At 34.0% G+C, this 17674-nt stretch overlaps 1 protein-coding gene across 1 annotated transcript in view; it reads right to left on the minus strand.

The window, feature by feature from the left end:
* Window positions 1–17674, minus strand: part of LOC145690546 (NFX1-type zinc finger-containing protein 1-like) — a 121399-nt gene that overhangs the window by 10081 nt on the left and 93644 nt on the right. The window contains exons 8-9 of the mRNA XM_081765536.1: window positions 15955–16132; window positions 11610–11836 (exon numbers count right to left, since the gene is read on the minus strand). Of these exons, the coding sequence (XP_081621662.1) occupies window positions 11610–11836; window positions 15955–16132 (405 nt within the window). The remainder of the gene's footprint in view (window positions 1–11609; window positions 11837–15954; window positions 16133–17674) is intronic.

Below are 17674 nucleotides of genomic sequence, written 5' to 3' on the forward strand. Positions count from 1 at the left end.
AATTGATATTGCAGAAGGAAAAGAAACCTAATGGGTGATGAAGTAAACAAGGATTACATTGCTTCTGCTTTCCTTTGCTGTCTGAAGTAAAAATGAGGTATCCATATATCAACAAGCTGGTTATTTATTAATAGGTTTCCTCTGTTAATCGAAGCTCAGTAGGTCCTTAGAAGTACTAAGTTATAGTTTGGCAAGGTATGCTGTCAGTTAACTCCAGTTTTTAATATATTTTCGAAAAGTGTTTTAATAATGGAACAGAGACTTTGAAAAAAAAAAAAAAAAAAAAAAAACATTATACAAGCGAATCTAATCCTAACTGTAATACAAGTGTTGTTACGGAGAGTAAATGTGACACATTTATAAAAGTTGAAGCAATCAGTTAAAAGAAAAGAAAAAGGAAGAAAGAAATATTCATATTCATATTTATTTGCCTATTCATAGCTTACAATGTGAGGATATTCCCTAATTAAGCTTTACAGTTGTCATAGTTGTCATATATGAATACATTCTCTATATGTTATCAATAAGGTAAGTTTCAACAGCACAATACCTTTTTTCTAACAATAATTGTAACAGAGTATTTCTGAAGACCCGTTTTTTGTTAATGTCCTTATACTTTGTCGTATTTGTTATACAATTTTATGCAATTCGTATAAACAGTTTTGCTAAACTTTGTATAGTTCTGCTGGATGATATACATATTACAATTTTTCCTAGTACTGTATGAGTGAATCATATTTGCTAATGTAAATAGACCCTTGTGTTCGATAACATACATAATTGTGCGATATATATATATAATTAGGTAATGTCAATAATTTATATTTTAAAAAAACATTTTTACATCGTTGAGGTATATTAAACGTTATTTTAATATTTTTTTCTGTATTCAGAATGTACTAGCACTTATTCTTGTATTCTCTCAAAATATAACACCATAGTTTATTATTGAAAAAACTTTACTATAGTATAAGGACATGACAGCTTCCTTGCACAAACTGCCTTGCAGTCTACGGAATGCGGAACACACTGAACGGAGTTTAGTATTAATGTATTCAACATGAGTATTCCATGTTAAATCATCATTAACATATACACCTAGAAATTTAACAGGTTTTGATTGACATATTTCTGCTGAGTCTATAGCTATTGGTGTTAGTTCATTTCTTTGGCCCGGGAATCGAAATTTGACAATTCTAGTTTTTCCTAAATTCATAGTTTATGTTTAGCAACTAATAATTTTCGTTAACGTCTTTGTAGTGAGCCTTCCTACTTCGTCTACTGAGTTTCCACTGACAAACACATTTATATTATCAGCATATAATGTTGATTTGTCACAGCCTAAATTGTTCGTTCATTAAATCATTAATGTATATAACAAACAAAATAGGACCTAGTATTGACCATTGTGGTACTCCTTAGGGTTTACTTGGCGCGGTGATGAAAATGAAAAGAAACCTTATTGCATTTTGACTTTTGTGTTTTGAAATGCTGTCGAACGAGTGCATGCAACCTGCCAAACTCCGACATTCAAAAACAAAGTATTGTGATATGAAAAATAATCCAATTCAGTTTTTTTTTCTTTCTTCACGTTTGGGAACACTAAATTGTGAGAAAGATATAGTTCGGCCGGTTTCAATTAGTAGCGAAGGACTGTAAAAATCAGAACGTAAGTTTGCACATAGTCATAACATGGGCACTTTATTCTGTCAGGGAAAATATATTTGTTCCAGCTATAAAATATGTAAAATCTGATTGGCCACGAGATACTGAAAGATATCGATTTCGAGTACTTTGCAGCTACCTCGTATCTCAAAAACAAAATACAACTTTATAGAAGAAATACAAGTTTGAAAAAGTTGGAGATTAGTTAAAAGTCAGCGACTTTTCTGATAGAGAAGTCAATCACGATAACAAATTAACTTCTCCAGCAGAAAAGTCACTCACTTTTAACTAATCTCCAAATTTTTCAAACATTTTTTCTTCTGCTGTAAAGTTTTTTTTTTTTTTTTTTTTTTTTTAAATTCGAGATAGCTGCAAAGTACCGTCGATTTGATTCTTTTTTCAAATGATACTGTCGTCATAGAATTAATAATATGGCGGGTAACGTAAAATATTAATTTAAAGAATCCTTTTTATGCGTTACAAGCAGACGAAACTACTGATGCCATAAATGATGCGCAATTTGATGTACTAATGCACATGATGATATTCTATTTCGTAGTATGGAGAAGAAATATTTCTTCTCTCAATAGTTATATAAGAGAGAAAGGGATCCAGCAGTGGGAAAAACAGTGGATCCGCCCGTTGGATTGTATTGCACTTTTATCTGTATGAAGCGAACTGGCGCGAGAGGATCGATCGACCCGTTAGGTCGTTTGACCTGTTTGGACAGTTTAACCCGTTTGGTCCCTTTGATCCGTTAGACTTGGTGGACTGAATAAAATCTTTAAACCTAGTGAATGTTTCAAACAAACAAACAAACTATAAATGGGAGAAATTTTCGATTTCCGTTTTCAACACTGATCTCCATAGTAGAAAAACAGTAATAGAAAGCGAGAAAAACTACAGTAATATATATTTTTAATATGAATTCAGTACCGGATTGATAGATACCATCTCCAACTGTATTCTCTATTCCAACCGGAAGTGGTAGTAGGGATGATATCGAACGAAGATGAGATGAAGACTACACACAGTCTTGGGCGATGCTGTCTCGTTTCCAGTTCAAACTCATCGTCTCAGTCTCATCTCGAGGGTCAAGTCTCGATAACATCGAAATAAGTTGTGTGAAATTGAAAACTGGATTTAACCGAATCGTAATGAAAATTTTACGAGTTTTTATTTAATATCCATTGCATTCTTCATTGACTTCTATCTTCCAATATAAAAAATCAGGTTTATTACCTTAACAAATATTGATAAATTATTACTACAAAATGTTTTATTTCAAATGGATGAAATGCTTTATTTACGTTTTTTATTTTACAAGTTTAATTGACACTTTATAATACAGGCTTCCTGTAACTTAGTTGTCAGCTTAATTCTCTATAATCATAGGACTCGCCTTTATTGTACATGGTCCGGAGTTGAATCCCTAAACGGATTAGATTCAAACTCCGATGTCTCACGCATTTTGGATCTCACTTTGTATATTGTATAATTCTTTCTGTTCTATAGGGTAGAGCAAAATACGGTATACGGGAAATTGGACTTTCCCATCACTTTTCATTACAAAAGTTTCTCTTGAATACACGTATATTGCAATAAGTAAAATTTCCTCTAATTATATAGGTAAAGAAGTGAAAGGACCCCATGACCAGGCATCTTAGGGCTTTGTTGGTTAGGTTACTCTCAATGACCGGGTGTCTTAGAGAGGGAATGAGAATTTGTTGATTAGGTGCCTCTCAATGATCGGGCGTCTTGGAGAGGAAAAGGTGCTCAATGGCCAGGCGCCTTAGAGCTTTGGTAGTTTGATCAATCGGGTGAGATTGATATTTCTTAAGGTGTGTTCTCCTCTTTTATACCATAATGTTGCTGACTGCTGGGCTCTGCGCTACTAGTCGAATGTTGGCGATGATGGACGACGTGCTCTTCGTTCCTGTCGTCTGTAGTGTGTCTGTTTACTTCAAGCAGGTGTAGTAGACACGTGGTTACAGCATGGTGTGGAGACATGTGAGAACCTTACAATATATTTCGTTCATGATACTAGTTTATAAGGTTGAAATACTTTAAAGGTACATATATATTCTGACTTTCTTCTTTCGTCTAACAATTTGAATAGTTTCAAATTGAGATTATCTTAAAAAAGAGCATTTCGATCTCTCTCTCTCTCTCTCTTTTTTTTTCTTCTTTTTTTTCGAAATTTCGATCTTTAATGGTTCCTCAGTCTTTGGGGTGAAATGTTTTACAATTGCTAATTTTAGAGTAGAAGTGAGTGAACGAGATGGGTATATTTCTTTCTTACAGACACGCCTATACTTTATATTGTGAAGTCTACCAAAAAATTCCCATTTCCATAAACCCTATTGCGATTGCTGTATGCTCTCCTGTTTGTAATGGAGGCAAATGAAACTGCTCAGAATACTGTGTTCACTATGATTGACCAGCAGAGTCATTTGGGGAAGGCAAGGGGACCAATTTCCTCCCTTACTTTGAGAATTATATGCTTTTTTAGTAAATCGTATAATAATAATAAAAATAAAACGTGAAACTCTTGTTACCTTACACTTTGGTATAATGTAACATGGTCCGAGAAATTTTTGAACATCCTGTATATATTTACAATATTTTTGTTTAGTAGAGATTTTAGAAATATGTAGAAATTTATTGTGGTACCGTAGGAGTAAGTCGCAAAATTTTCATAATTTCGTCAAAACGATAATATTCAAGTATAGATTCTTCGAAAATTATTGAATTATTTTAGGATATAAGAGTATATTTTGTAGTTTTCAGTGGGTTTTAGTTTATTTCCAATGGAATTTCGATGTAGGAAGTCTTCTTAAGAAAACCTCAAAATTTTATTTCATAATTTCTTCAAAATTTTAAACTTTAGAAATTCAGCCATAATGTCTTCTTGATGCATCTCTTTATTTTGGGTGAAAATTGTCTCCTATTGAATCATCAGCAATCACAGCTGCGTCTGAGATTTGCGGCACTTTTGATGTTCAGTAGAGAAAATCTCGTCCTATAGTTACGTCATCAATAATAGCCAATTAGGGATCTTCTTCCCATTATCTTTTGTCTTTTACCTGAAGCGGCGTTAAGAGTTAGACGTAAAGTTATTCTCGTCTATAAAAAACGTAAGAAAATGTGAAAATTGAATAGTGGCAGTAGTTTAAAGTGGCATTTTGGACTTGCATAGTTTCTAAGAAATGGAGAAGTGAGTGAAATTCCTTGTGGGATGCTCTCAGGATAGTGCAGCTAAAATTTATGAGCAGCGATTGACGTCATCGAAGAAGAAGTTAGTAAGCCATGAAAGGCGAGATTTGATGGTAGCATGAAGAAATCATAAAATTTTTTGAACCACAAAAGGGATCTTATGGTAAGATCTAGTGGATTTATAATTTATAAAATAACCTTCCAAATTATCAACAGTGGTTGGCTGTATATCAAGTACGTGTTGTAGAAAGAATGAAACAGAAATTCAGTTTGGTATCTAACCTTCAAAATTTTTGTGTGATGACAGTGGAAATGGTGTTTTCTGCATGAGAAATTAAAGTCATTATGAAGCACTAAGCTTAGAAGTTTTTCCTAGAAATTGCACATATGCACATTCATAATGTGAAGTGTAAGAACTACTTAATGGGGGGGAAGAACAGGTTCGTAATTTCGGTTGTCAGAATAATCACAAATGTATGTACTATCGTATGTACATATGTTTATCCAAAATTCAAACCTTGTCTTGAGACCATGTATTTATAAAAAATGTTGTTCGGGAGACCCAAAGTACTGCTCGTTACTTAAAATTTTCATCTCTTTTCTTTACTTACATTCTAAGAAAAGGTTCACTTAGAAAACATGTTTTGGAAACTATTAAAATAGATTTAAGTGAAATCCCATTGGATAAATTAACTATACCACGGCTTAAGTGAGATATATGGGTGCATTATATTATTTTTTTGAAAATATTACCGATAAGGTTAGAGATTCTCGTTGACAGCTCGTACCTCGACTACTATATTTTAATGATCCATCGTAATTCATAGTATTAGTGGAATAATTTGGAATATTTAAATCAGAATTCTTTAATGGCAATAAGACAGCGGGTCTGATAGCAAAGCGTTCTTCGAAAAAGATGTGGTACCGGTAGCTAGGATAGATATTATTTTATTTCAAAATGGGAAAATGTCAATGTATGTGTTGTGTCTTTAGGATAAGTTAGTTTAATTAGTTAGGTTAGGATAGGTTAGGAATCTTAGGTTAAGAATAATTCATGTGATTTTTCTTGTATGTTGTGGCTGTGTCAGAAAAAGAAAAGGTGTCAGTAAAGTGAATCTGGTGGAATGAAAGTACCGTGCTACATGTTTGAGGTCGCTAAGAATGCGTAAACCCTCCAGCCGGTCATCACCATATCAAACTGACAGTGACGCACAGTAGAGAGAAGAAAGTAAATGAAAACGAATCTAGCTTACCACATGCGAAAATAAAGAAGGAGAAAAATAATGTAAGCTGATTATTAGAATGTTTGTAAAATCCGTCTGTTGAATTTTCAATTTTTTTTATTATTTTTACCTTGTAAACTAAATAGATATTGCAAATATGTAAAATACAGTGTCAAGTAATTTTTTTTATTTAAAGATGCAAACAGTTTATATGTTAAATAAGATTGATCGAGCTAAAGAAATCTCTACACAAGAACTCTTGTGACATTGGATAAAAAATTTTCATTAAAAAAAATCTTCAGCAACGTATGTCAAGATTAAAGTTATGTAAATAAAGTGTACAAGCCGTGAGTTGAATGTTTGCTATCAAAACAGAAAATGGGAAAATACCACTTTAGTCTTAAGTCATTAAGAATATAGTTTGATGTTTACAATGTGTACGATATATTAATGAGGTTTAAAGCAGTACATGAAAATGTTCTCACTTGCGAAAATGAAGGTCACAGCTGTGAACGATGCCAAAAGCTTTTCTGAGTGTGACCGGGAATGGGAACAGCCGAATTCTGAGGTGAAATTAATTTTTTTCAGTTCTTTCAAAATTTTCAGTTTGGATTTTTTTTTTTAATTTTACCGTTGCGCTAAATTTTGTTTGGAAATTATTGTGGATTTTTTTTCTGTTAGGGCCATTACAGACTTAACATCATATTTTCCGTAGTTCTCATTGCCAGCATAACTGAGAGGTCGACATCCTGTGTCGGTGGTTTGTGGTTCGCAACCTTTTTCACGAAGGGTTGCGGATGACGGATTGCAGGACTGAATGCCGAGCTGTGAGTTGTGATGGAAGAGGCTCTGGAATTATCTTCTTTGGGCAAATTTGAGTTCCATTTTCCGGGGACAACTGGTTTGTTGAATGGATCGGTAATTGTTGGTAACATGCCTACACGGGGCCCAGTAGGTTCGCGACCACCAGTCAGTGATACATTTACACAGGCCATAGTCCTAAGGAAAGTGAATATCATACACAAGTAATCACATCTACATTTTATTTTATTTTTTATTTTATTTATTTATTTTTGTAAAACTCTTACCATGTTCGCGGACAAGCTTTCCCCCAACCCCACCCCTGTCAAAACCTGAAATGACGCTACTGTGATTGACGTTAGCATTTGCACTCTGGTGCTTTTGTTATTTATTTTTCTTTAATGTGCAAAAAATCTGTCAAAACTTGCGCTCTATTTCAATTCATTTTAAAAATCTTTGGAACAAACTTTCTGAATTGACCCAAAATAGCAAATGAGTTGTCTATAATAATAATAATAATAATAATAATAATAATAATAATAATAATAATAATAATAATAATAATAATAATAATAATAATAATAATAATAATAATAATAATAATGATAATGATGATGATGATGATGATTATTATTATTATTATTATTATTATTATTATTATTATTATTATTATTATTATTATTATTATTATTATTATTATTATTATTATTATTATTATTATTATTAAACTTTAGTTCCAGGATTATTACCAGCATCATAATTAAGCAGTTATTCTAACTTGCATTCAGTTCGTATTTTCTTGAGATGATTAAATTGGCATATTGAGTCAACTCAGAATTACGAGGCAATCTTTATTTAACATGTTTTGAAATGAACTAAAATACATCGCAAAATTTAGACCAAGTTTTCGCATAGTAAAGAAAAAGAAATATCTGCTTTACACAGGTAACAATGTAAAGCTCATTAATGTGACTTGTGCGAAAAATACATGTATGCATTGCTGAAACTTTCAATTATTCGCCGCAAACTAAGTCGTATCTGAGAGTAAACTTAAGATAGTGTGGAGCAGAAAAGCACTTTATACATAAGTCAAAAGAATATTTGAGGTAGTGTAAGAAATATCAGAGAGATTTGAGTGAATAGCCTAATAACCAGATGTTGAAGTGTTAAAATCCTGTAGGAGGATAAGATTTTTTCGCGTACTTACTTCGTCCGGAGACTGAAACATTGTTTTGTATATCTTTTTAGTAATTCTTTTCTTTTCAAATTCGATTTCAAATTTGATTAGCAGAGCCTGGAACTTTGTCAAAATGCCTTTGTTTAAAGATGCCTGTATCTGTATTTTTTTAAAAGAAAAAAATCATTTTGTGTTGTTGTGAGCCTGTAGTGAAGTTTTTTTATTTTGCCTATTTTGCCTTTTAATAGCTTCAACAACTTTTGGATGTGTAAATGTTTTTTTTTTTTTCGCCTTTTTTGCAATTTTAGATACAAAATTTTCAAATTATAAATGCTCATTCTCGATTAGGAGTGTCATTTTTTCATTGAAATGTATGCGTAGCGTTATATCATGTCCAACAATAACATTGACTTCAGGTTCATGTTGATTTAAAAACGTTAGCTTAGACGAAAGTCGGGATTGTAACAATTAATGCCAACAAAGGCGGTAGCGTGCTATCAGAAATAATATCTGCGCTTGCAACAAAGAGCGGCGATTTCCTTCAAGTTGTTGTTCGCGGGTCATTGTTTTCATAGTCGGCATCAAAAGAAACTGGAGCTTCTGTAAAAAAAAGAAAGAAAGAAAGAACTAAGTTCAATCAATGAAGCATTCGAAGCAATGTTCTTTATTCCAGATTCGAACGCACAAAAAGCCGCATCATGCCAAAATTTAGCATACCGTTGAGCAGTAAGTTACAAGGATACGTCTGTGAATTTGGCGCAGATAGGTTTACTACCGATGGCGCAGTTTTGTTGTGCAAAGTATGTGGCAAAGCAATTAATCACAAGAAATACTTTGTATCTCAGCATCTGAATACTGCTAAACATAAAGATGCTGCTTTGAAAATGACGGGACAGAAGAAATTGTCCTTGATTTCAACAGCTGTTTGTTCATCCAATAGACTATCACAATTTTCTTTTGACCTATGCAAGGCTTTCATGGCAGCGGGAATACCTTTCTGCAAGCTGGAAAACAAGACACTAAAGAATTTCCTGGAAAAATACACGAAGGAAGTTGTACCGTCAGAATCTACTCTAAGGAAAACATATTTAAATGCTTGCTATGAACAGACTCTGCAAAAGATTCGTGACGAAGTTTGTGGGAAAAAGATTTGGATTTCGATAGATGAGACGACAGATGCTACAGGAAGATACCTAGCCAACGTCATCACTGGACCCATGGAAACATCCTCATCCTTGTCATTTCTTCTGACTGTAGAAGAGCTCGAAAAGGCTAATGGCTCATCAATAGCTCAGTTATTCACAAATTCGCTTGTTCTGATCTGGCCAGAAGGAGCACAACACAATGATGTCCTCCTTTTCATTACAGATGCTGCTCCGTACATGAAGAAAGCTGCGCGGGCATTGAAAGTGCTGTTCCACAACATGATTCGTATCACATGTTTAGTTCACGGCATACATAGAATCGCTGAAGAGATACGAATGTTATACCCTAAAGTAGACAAGCTAATTTCAAACACAAAAAAATATTTCTGAAATCTCCTTCCCGATGTCGGATTTTTAAGGAAGTAGCGCCCGAGCTTCCTCTTCCTCCACAGCCGATTATCACGAGGTGGGGGACCTGGATTTCAGCTGCAGTGTACTATGTAAACAATCTGGAAACGATCCGCGCTGTGATGGAACAATTATCAGAAGAGGATGCTGCTTCAATTTCCGAGGTGAAAAAACTTTTGTGCTGTTCAGATCTCAGCAGTGATCTTGCATTCATTTCAGTGCATTATGGTAAGTTGCCAGGGTGAAACCCTTCCAACATCCTTACAGATCTTTCAGGAAACAGTTGACCAGTTAGGAAAAGTGCGGGGGGAAAAGAGACTGGCTGTTTATGAAAAGTGCAAACATGTTGTGGCAGCTAACGAGGACTTTCAAAAAATGTTGAAAATTCGTGATGTTCTTAACAGTGAAAAGTGTGATCTTGAAATGAGTCCATCTACAATAGCTTCATTTATGTACGCCCCAGTTACTTCAGTTGAAGTGGAAAGATCATTATATATTGTAAAAACCGTTCTTTCTGACAGGCGATTAAGTATGACTGTTGATTACTTAAAGAAGCATCTTGTAGTCATGTGCAACCAGCATACACTATAAGTAACATGTAATGTTCCTTCTATCATGTAATGTTCAAGTATTATAAAAAGTAACAACTTTTGTTTTTGCCTTTTAGTGCCTATTTGTCAATTTTAAATGCCATTATTCTACCTATTTTACACAAAATAAATGCCTAAACTTCCGGGCTCTGTTGATTAGGAAAGAATATACAAATTGCGACTGTACAGTAAAGTCTCACAGCTAAAAATAAAATATTAAATAGGTTCACTAGTCTATCCAGGGTGCGCGTGCGGCGATGTTGAACACGCCGTTTCAACAGTCCAAATGCACAAAAATCCATTGGATTGGCATCTGGGCTTTTCACAGGAATGTCTTCAAGCGGAATGACAAGAATTCCTAATTCCTCTGCCATTTCCTGATCAAAACGTTGTGATGTTCTGGCGGTATGACTCGAAGCCTTGTCCATATGGATCATCACCTGGTTCGTGTCCATTCCATACAATTGTGGGATATCTGTCCGATAGATAGGTGTTAGAATGGATTCTTGGAAGTATCTCACATTCACCTTCACGTTTTTGTCCACCATGCGTATTAGCAACTTACCCTCACATCCGAATCCCGTAACAACCATAAAGCCACGAGGGAACTTTCCCTGTACTGACGAACAAAGTTGCTGTGCTTCTTGCCGTCAATGTCACGGTATGTGATCGCCCGAATGTGACCACCAGTAGTGCGATGGACATATGTAACAACTTCCTTCCATTGTAACAACTTCCTTCTATTTGGAACTCGCCAGGTACTTCTCATACAGACAGTTTCCTGCAGTTCGTCTTATGTTCGGCAATGTGACGCGGTAGCAGGTGGTGTACATGGGTCTTTCGCACACACTTCAACCTGAGGCGCCTGCGAATTGTTTTGTTCAAAGATAACGGTGCGAGGTGGAATCTGTAGCTCATATCACGTTGCGTCGGGGGATTTTCTTGGCACGTCAATCGACGGGTCCTCCTTAGCACTACGGGTGTCACGTTGCTTGCAGCCCTTCTCCTAGTGGTTTTCGTGGGTGAATGTTTGGCAAGGGGAGCCTGTTGTGCGGAACGGGCCACAATAGCTTTTGCAGTAGTCACCCAGAGTGTTAATACTCTCTCCCGATACTGTTTGACAATGCGTACGTACGAAAACTTAGCATGGAAAGGACCATTACGTAATCCTTCCAATACCGGTTGATTTTTCGGCGCCATTTGATAACACTCACGCACCTTACATACCTTTTTCTCTTATTCGGTAAAAGATAATTTTGTTAACATACTCGTAGTATGTGAAGTGTCATTACCAGAGATTTTTGTACGTTAAAACTAAATAGTTATTGTTAACATATAACTGAAGAAAAGTTTTTCTTGGTGAAATTATTATAATAAATTTTACCTGCAGTTTTCCTCATCTTCTATAGCCCAGAAGAGAAACTCTTCATCCAATTCTTCTTTGTCGCATATTCTACACAATGGAGGGCAGAACTCTCCACAATAACCAATACACGGATGTCTACAACGTGGCAACTTCTTCTTGCAAGGTTCATTACATGGCTCACGATCGCAGATTTCCCAGCACAACTTAGTGCATTGAAGATGCTCGCATCTCCATTCACACTCTTCCTATTTGTTTTTTTCAAAAATAAAAAAAGTTCGAATTAATGGCTCTTTTATATAGTTATCAGCAAGTTAATTTACATTGATAAATCAATAAGACAATATTCCAACATTGGACTGGCAAAAAAAGTTAAAACTAGCATTTAGGAACTATTACATAGAGAATGGTACATTACTTTTCCATATCCCACAAGTTATAAAGTTATATATATATATATATATATATATATATATATATATATATATATATATAGAAAGAGAAAGAGAGAGAGAGAGAGAGAGTTACTGCCGTATATTGCCTTAGTTTGTCAGTAATATTGAAATAAAATGTAACGATGTTTTATTTGAACGCATGTTTCCACTGTTTCCATTTCCATTTTTTCTTCTGAAGAGACAGTAGGGTATTGATGGCTCTCTTACCATTAAGCCATTGATCATAAAGGCACCTACCTTCTTTGAACTTCCGTGAGAAATCAAACAGCATTTATTTTTCAAAGTATTTTCCTTCTCTTTTTTTTTTAATGCAATTTAAGTCATGCTTTGACATTTTTATTCAAATTAATTAACTAATTTATTTATTTATTTATTTATTTAATTCTTTCTTTCTTTCTTTCTTTCTTTCTTTCTTTCTTTCTTTCTTGTAATGAAGAGTGGCAGAGTTTTACTTAATTTTAGAAGTAAAATATTTTGGATAAATACTTATGTGAATTACGTTAAACACGCTTTATGGAACTGTAAAACTTGAAGTTAGTAGCGAATTCATTTCTCGTTATTGTTGAATTTCGTAGCGAATTAATGTCTAGTTAATCATTGTTCCAATTCGCAATAAAGGCGACAAAAGTGATTGTAATAGTTATCAAGGCTCTTCTGTCAACATCTTATAAAATCTCTCAAACATTCTATTAGTAAGATTGACCCCATACGCAGATGAAATTATTGGAGACTATCAGTGCGAATTTAGACGAAATCGATCAACTATTTACAAAATATTTACCACCCAACAAATACTCGAAAAGAAATGGGAATACAATAACCCGGTACATCAACTATTTATTGATTTTGGAAAGGCCTAGGACTCGGTTAGAGAAGAAATATTGTACAACATTTTTATAGAATTTGGAATAATGTAAAAGCTAGTTAGATTAATTAAGATACGTTTAAATGAATCCTAAAGTAAAATCCGGGTAAGAAAATTCTTGTCCACGAGCTTTCACGTCGAGAATGGTCTGAAACAAGGAGAGGCGTTGTCGCCATTATTACTCAACTTTGTCCTGGAATACGCTATAAGGAAAATCAAAGATAGCAACCAGGGCCTAGAGCAAAATGTTATTCATCAGGTTATGACGTATGTAAATTTAATAGGGGATGATAGGAGAACAATAGGAAGAAATGTAGAGGTCCTATTAAACGCTTGGAGAATCATGGGTTTAGAAGTAAATGCAAAGAAACCTAAATACATGGAAGTTCGTCGGGAACGTAATAATGCTAATGATGGATGCGTAAAAACACCAAATAATACTTCCGATAAAGTGAATATTTTCAAATATTTAGGATCAGTATTAAGAGACCAAAACGATATTCACGAAGAAATTAAATGTTTACTAAAAGCAGGGAATTCGTGTTATTATTCAGTTCAAAATTTTTTGTCATTGCGAATTTTGTCGAGGAACTTGAATCTTAAAATATATTAAACGATAATCATGCCTGTTCTGTATGGTTGCGAAACATAGTCGCTTACTTTGAGTGAAGAACGTAGACAAAGTATTTGAAAACAAGATCCTGAGACGAATATTCAGACCCAAGAGGAACGGGAATGGGGAATGGCGGAATCTTCATAACAAGAAACTATATAATTTATATCGTTTACCAAACATTGTTAAGATCATCAAATCTAGAAGGCTCAGATGGTTGATAATAGTATGCAGTGGCGTTTTAAGGGGAGCTTCCGGGCTTACCCCCCCCCCACGAAATTTTATTTACTATACTAAAGTAAATGATACATCTTGCACAATTTTCACATTTCCAGGACTAGAGTTAGCAGAGCCCCCCTCCCCCCGAAATAAAATCGTAAATACGCCACTGATGGTATGAATGCGTTTTAAATATTAATAACCCCCACCACCACACTGATGTGAACCCAGTTCTCGTTTTTGATATTTGAGCATTTGAGATTAAAAAATAAACGCTCATACCTTGCTCTGAGAGATCATATGTTAACCTTGTAGCGTAAGAATTTCTAAAAACAACGATAGTTAAAACTAAAATTTACTGTTTCTGGGTATAACTGGATAACATTTACTATTATATCTGGGTATAACAAACGGTTCTGCGAACTCGAAATATTTTAACAACCGGTTCTAGAGAACCGGTGCGAACCGATTGAATAGCATCACTGATTATATGACGTCTATGTCATAATTACCTACAAATTAGCTATGAGTAACTAAAATACATATATTGATTTAAATTATGTGTTAAATGATGTTATTCTAAAGACACAATCTTCAACCTTTAGTGGAGAAATTGTACTAATGACAGTCATAGTATTGTTTTCGGTGATTCTTCATATAGTCTATATAACATTACATTTCCTTCGCATATTAGAAATAAATAATTCTGGTATTTTAGAACTATATTTGTTTCTATTTTGTTTCCCCATTGTAGATCCGATCAGTAGGTCATGTATCCAGAATGGAAGATACTTTCAAAGTTTTAACTGGAAGTCAAATCGGGAAATGACAATTAGGGAGATTTAGGCGCAGATGGGAGGATAGTATTAAGATGGATCTCGCAGAAATAGGAATAAAAAGCAGAAACTGGATCCAATTGGGTATGGATATAAGTCAATAGAGAGCTTTTGTGAACGCGGCGTTGAACCTCCAGGTTCTATAGGCCATAGAGTGAGTGAGTTAGTTATTCATTTCTAGTCAATATAATATTTCCTTAATACATTTCTTAAAGTTAAAAGGGGTCTTATTACTAGTATTTCGTTATATATTTTATTGCATTCAGATATGACTTCAAAAGAGTTCAGACAAATATCTTCTCTCATTCTTCTCTTGTTTCTTCCGTATTGTGTCCACTACTTACGCAGGCCATTTGACATAACGAATCGCTCTCAATTTAGACTTGGAAAGCTAGATTTCTAAAATTACAATTTGCATCCTTGAATTTTGATATTTTTTCTTCACTTACTAGGAATGCTTCTCAGGTGTAAAATGGGTTTTGCATAACAGATTTAAAGCTTGGATAACAGATGGGTAAAATGGGTTTGGAGGGTTGTAACTCCTCCAAAGATGTGACATACTCCAAAATTGTCGTTGTTAATGGGCGTAAATAATGAAGTTATGGTTCATAAAGACTTATCAACTTCATAAGTAATTTACCGTGTTAGAAATATTTTGCATGAGAAATGTGTTGTATTAGTTTGAAAACTATTCTGTTCGGAATATTCTTTACAAAATTATTGATAAATAATGTTATATTCTGACAACGTTGTTGAGCCAGAGTGGATAGTTTTGTATTTGAGGTTAGGATAGTCTTCACTGGAACTAGTTTCGTCAGAAACCATTACTTCTTTCTTTAATATTTTATGTTGTATGGATCAAAGTGGTAGCAATGAATCTCATCAAATAATTCTTAAAGTTTGCAACACTATTATGTCTTAGATATAATTTGTGTTCACTATTATTCAGTCATCTTATATACGTAATAACGGCATAGTGTCTTGTGGAAGAAAAGGTGCATACTGAGTTGGTAACACTGCATTAGAGCATTGACAATAATTATTTTGGTTAATATTACTAAATGTATAATATTACTAACATTTCTTACATGACTTAAATACATTTGCAGCTATTTGAATTTATCTTAAATTTTACAATTGTCTGTTTTCACTTTTCTCAAATCTTTATTTGTGTCCATTAGCAGCTACAATTTTGGAATATATTACATCTTCAGTGAGGTTGTCTAATCTATTATCAGAAATAGCAAAACTCATTTTACTCTTGGGAAGGATTCCTCGTTAGGTATATAAGAGCATGCTTGTTGTAAATCTACTGTAAACTATTGACGTGCAAATTGATTGAAAACTGATGAAGGTAATAAATAAGAGGTTTACTTACCCTACAGTGAACGCAAGGTTCACCACATTTATTTTGACAAATGGATCGTTTGTATTCGTGAATACAAGGGGAAGGTTGTTTGCATTTTGGATTAGTACACTTATAGGCCCGATGCCTACACAAATATTCACATTTCTTCTTGCATGGTGGACAGACCTTTGCGCAAGGGACGTCACAGCTGGAAGAAATAAAAGATAGTCTATTAACCATGTGCTAAGGAAAGATTAACCATACATAGACTTGCCAGTCGATATATATAACGAGAGAGCTAGAGAGATAGTAGACGGATAGGTAGGTAGATAGATATAACTCTTAGGAAATAAACCACACAAGGTAGACAAAAGCATTTTTTTTTACTGGACATCACAAGTGAAAAGTAGAGACCTATACAGCATCCTAATACAAGATAGTGTTACGAAATTAGGTAGGACAGCGAATATCTTGGAAACAAATTATCCCAGATAGATGCTTGTCAAAAAGTATCACAAAGACCTTAATCTAACAATAGACAGACAATTGTTGATAATGGTATGCAGTGGCGTTTTAAGGGAAGCTTCCGGACTTAACTCCCTCCGAAATTTTATTTACTATACTAAAGTAAATGATATATCTTGCACAATTTTCACATTTCCAGGACTAGAGTTAGCAGAGCCCCCCTCCCCCCGAAATAAAATCGTAAATACGCCACTGATGGTATAAATGCGTTATAAATATTAATAACCCTCACTACTACACTGATGTGAACCCAGTTCTCATTTTTGACATTTGAGCATTTGAGGTTAAGAAATAAACGCTTATATCTTGCTTTGAGAGATCATATGTTAACCTTGTAAGAATTTCTAAAAACAACGATAGTTAAAACTAAAATTTACTGTTCCTGGGTATAACTGGATAACATTTACTGTTATATTTTGGTATAACAAACAATTCTGCGAACTCGAAATATTTCTGCGAACCGGCTGAATAGCATCACTGATTATATGACCTTTATATCACAATTATCTACAAATTAGCTGTGAGTAACTAAAATACGTATGTTGATTTAAATTAAGTGTTAAATGATGTTATTTTAAAGACACAATCTTCAACCTTTAGTGGAGAAATTGTACTAATGACAGTCATAGTATTGTTTTCGGTGATTCTTCATATAGTCTATATAACATTACATTTCCTTCGCATATTAGAAATAAATAATTTTGGTATTTTAGAACTATATTTATTTCTATTTTGTTTCCCCACTGTAGATCCGATTATTTTGCGTCCCTTATAATTTTAGGAACTTTCACATTTCGAGAATTTGATACCTTAGAATATATAATGTACATTTCGCATCTAGTCAGAAATCTGCAATAATTATATATTAGACTTCAGGATTTAATTTAAAGTTGTAGTAAAAGAAAACAAAGTTGACTAATTAAATCTATATCAAGTACCATTAGCTGCAACAATTGCTAAGAAAGTGGCATCATCTAAGCTACAACAATATATTAGTAATTTTTAATAATTCCTTCTAGGATATCTTCGTCTTCTCTCTAATCGTTTCATTTGCCTATGCATTAGTTACTAGTTCTCATACTGTTCGTTCGTTTCTGATTCCTTTTAAATATCGTAATTAAAATTTCCAGGTACCTAATCAGGATCGCCTCAACTTCTGGGCTACCCGAAATTCGGATGTTATGCGGGCATTGGTTATGCCAGTTTGTTGTACAATAACTGGTAT

Source organism: Thermobia domestica, chromosome 1 (genome assembly GCF_964235325.1).
Source record: "Thermobia domestica chromosome 1, izTheDome1.hap1.1, whole genome shotgun sequence".
Taxonomy (NCBI): domain Eukaryota; kingdom Metazoa; phylum Arthropoda; class Insecta; order Zygentoma; family Lepismatidae; genus Thermobia; species Thermobia domestica.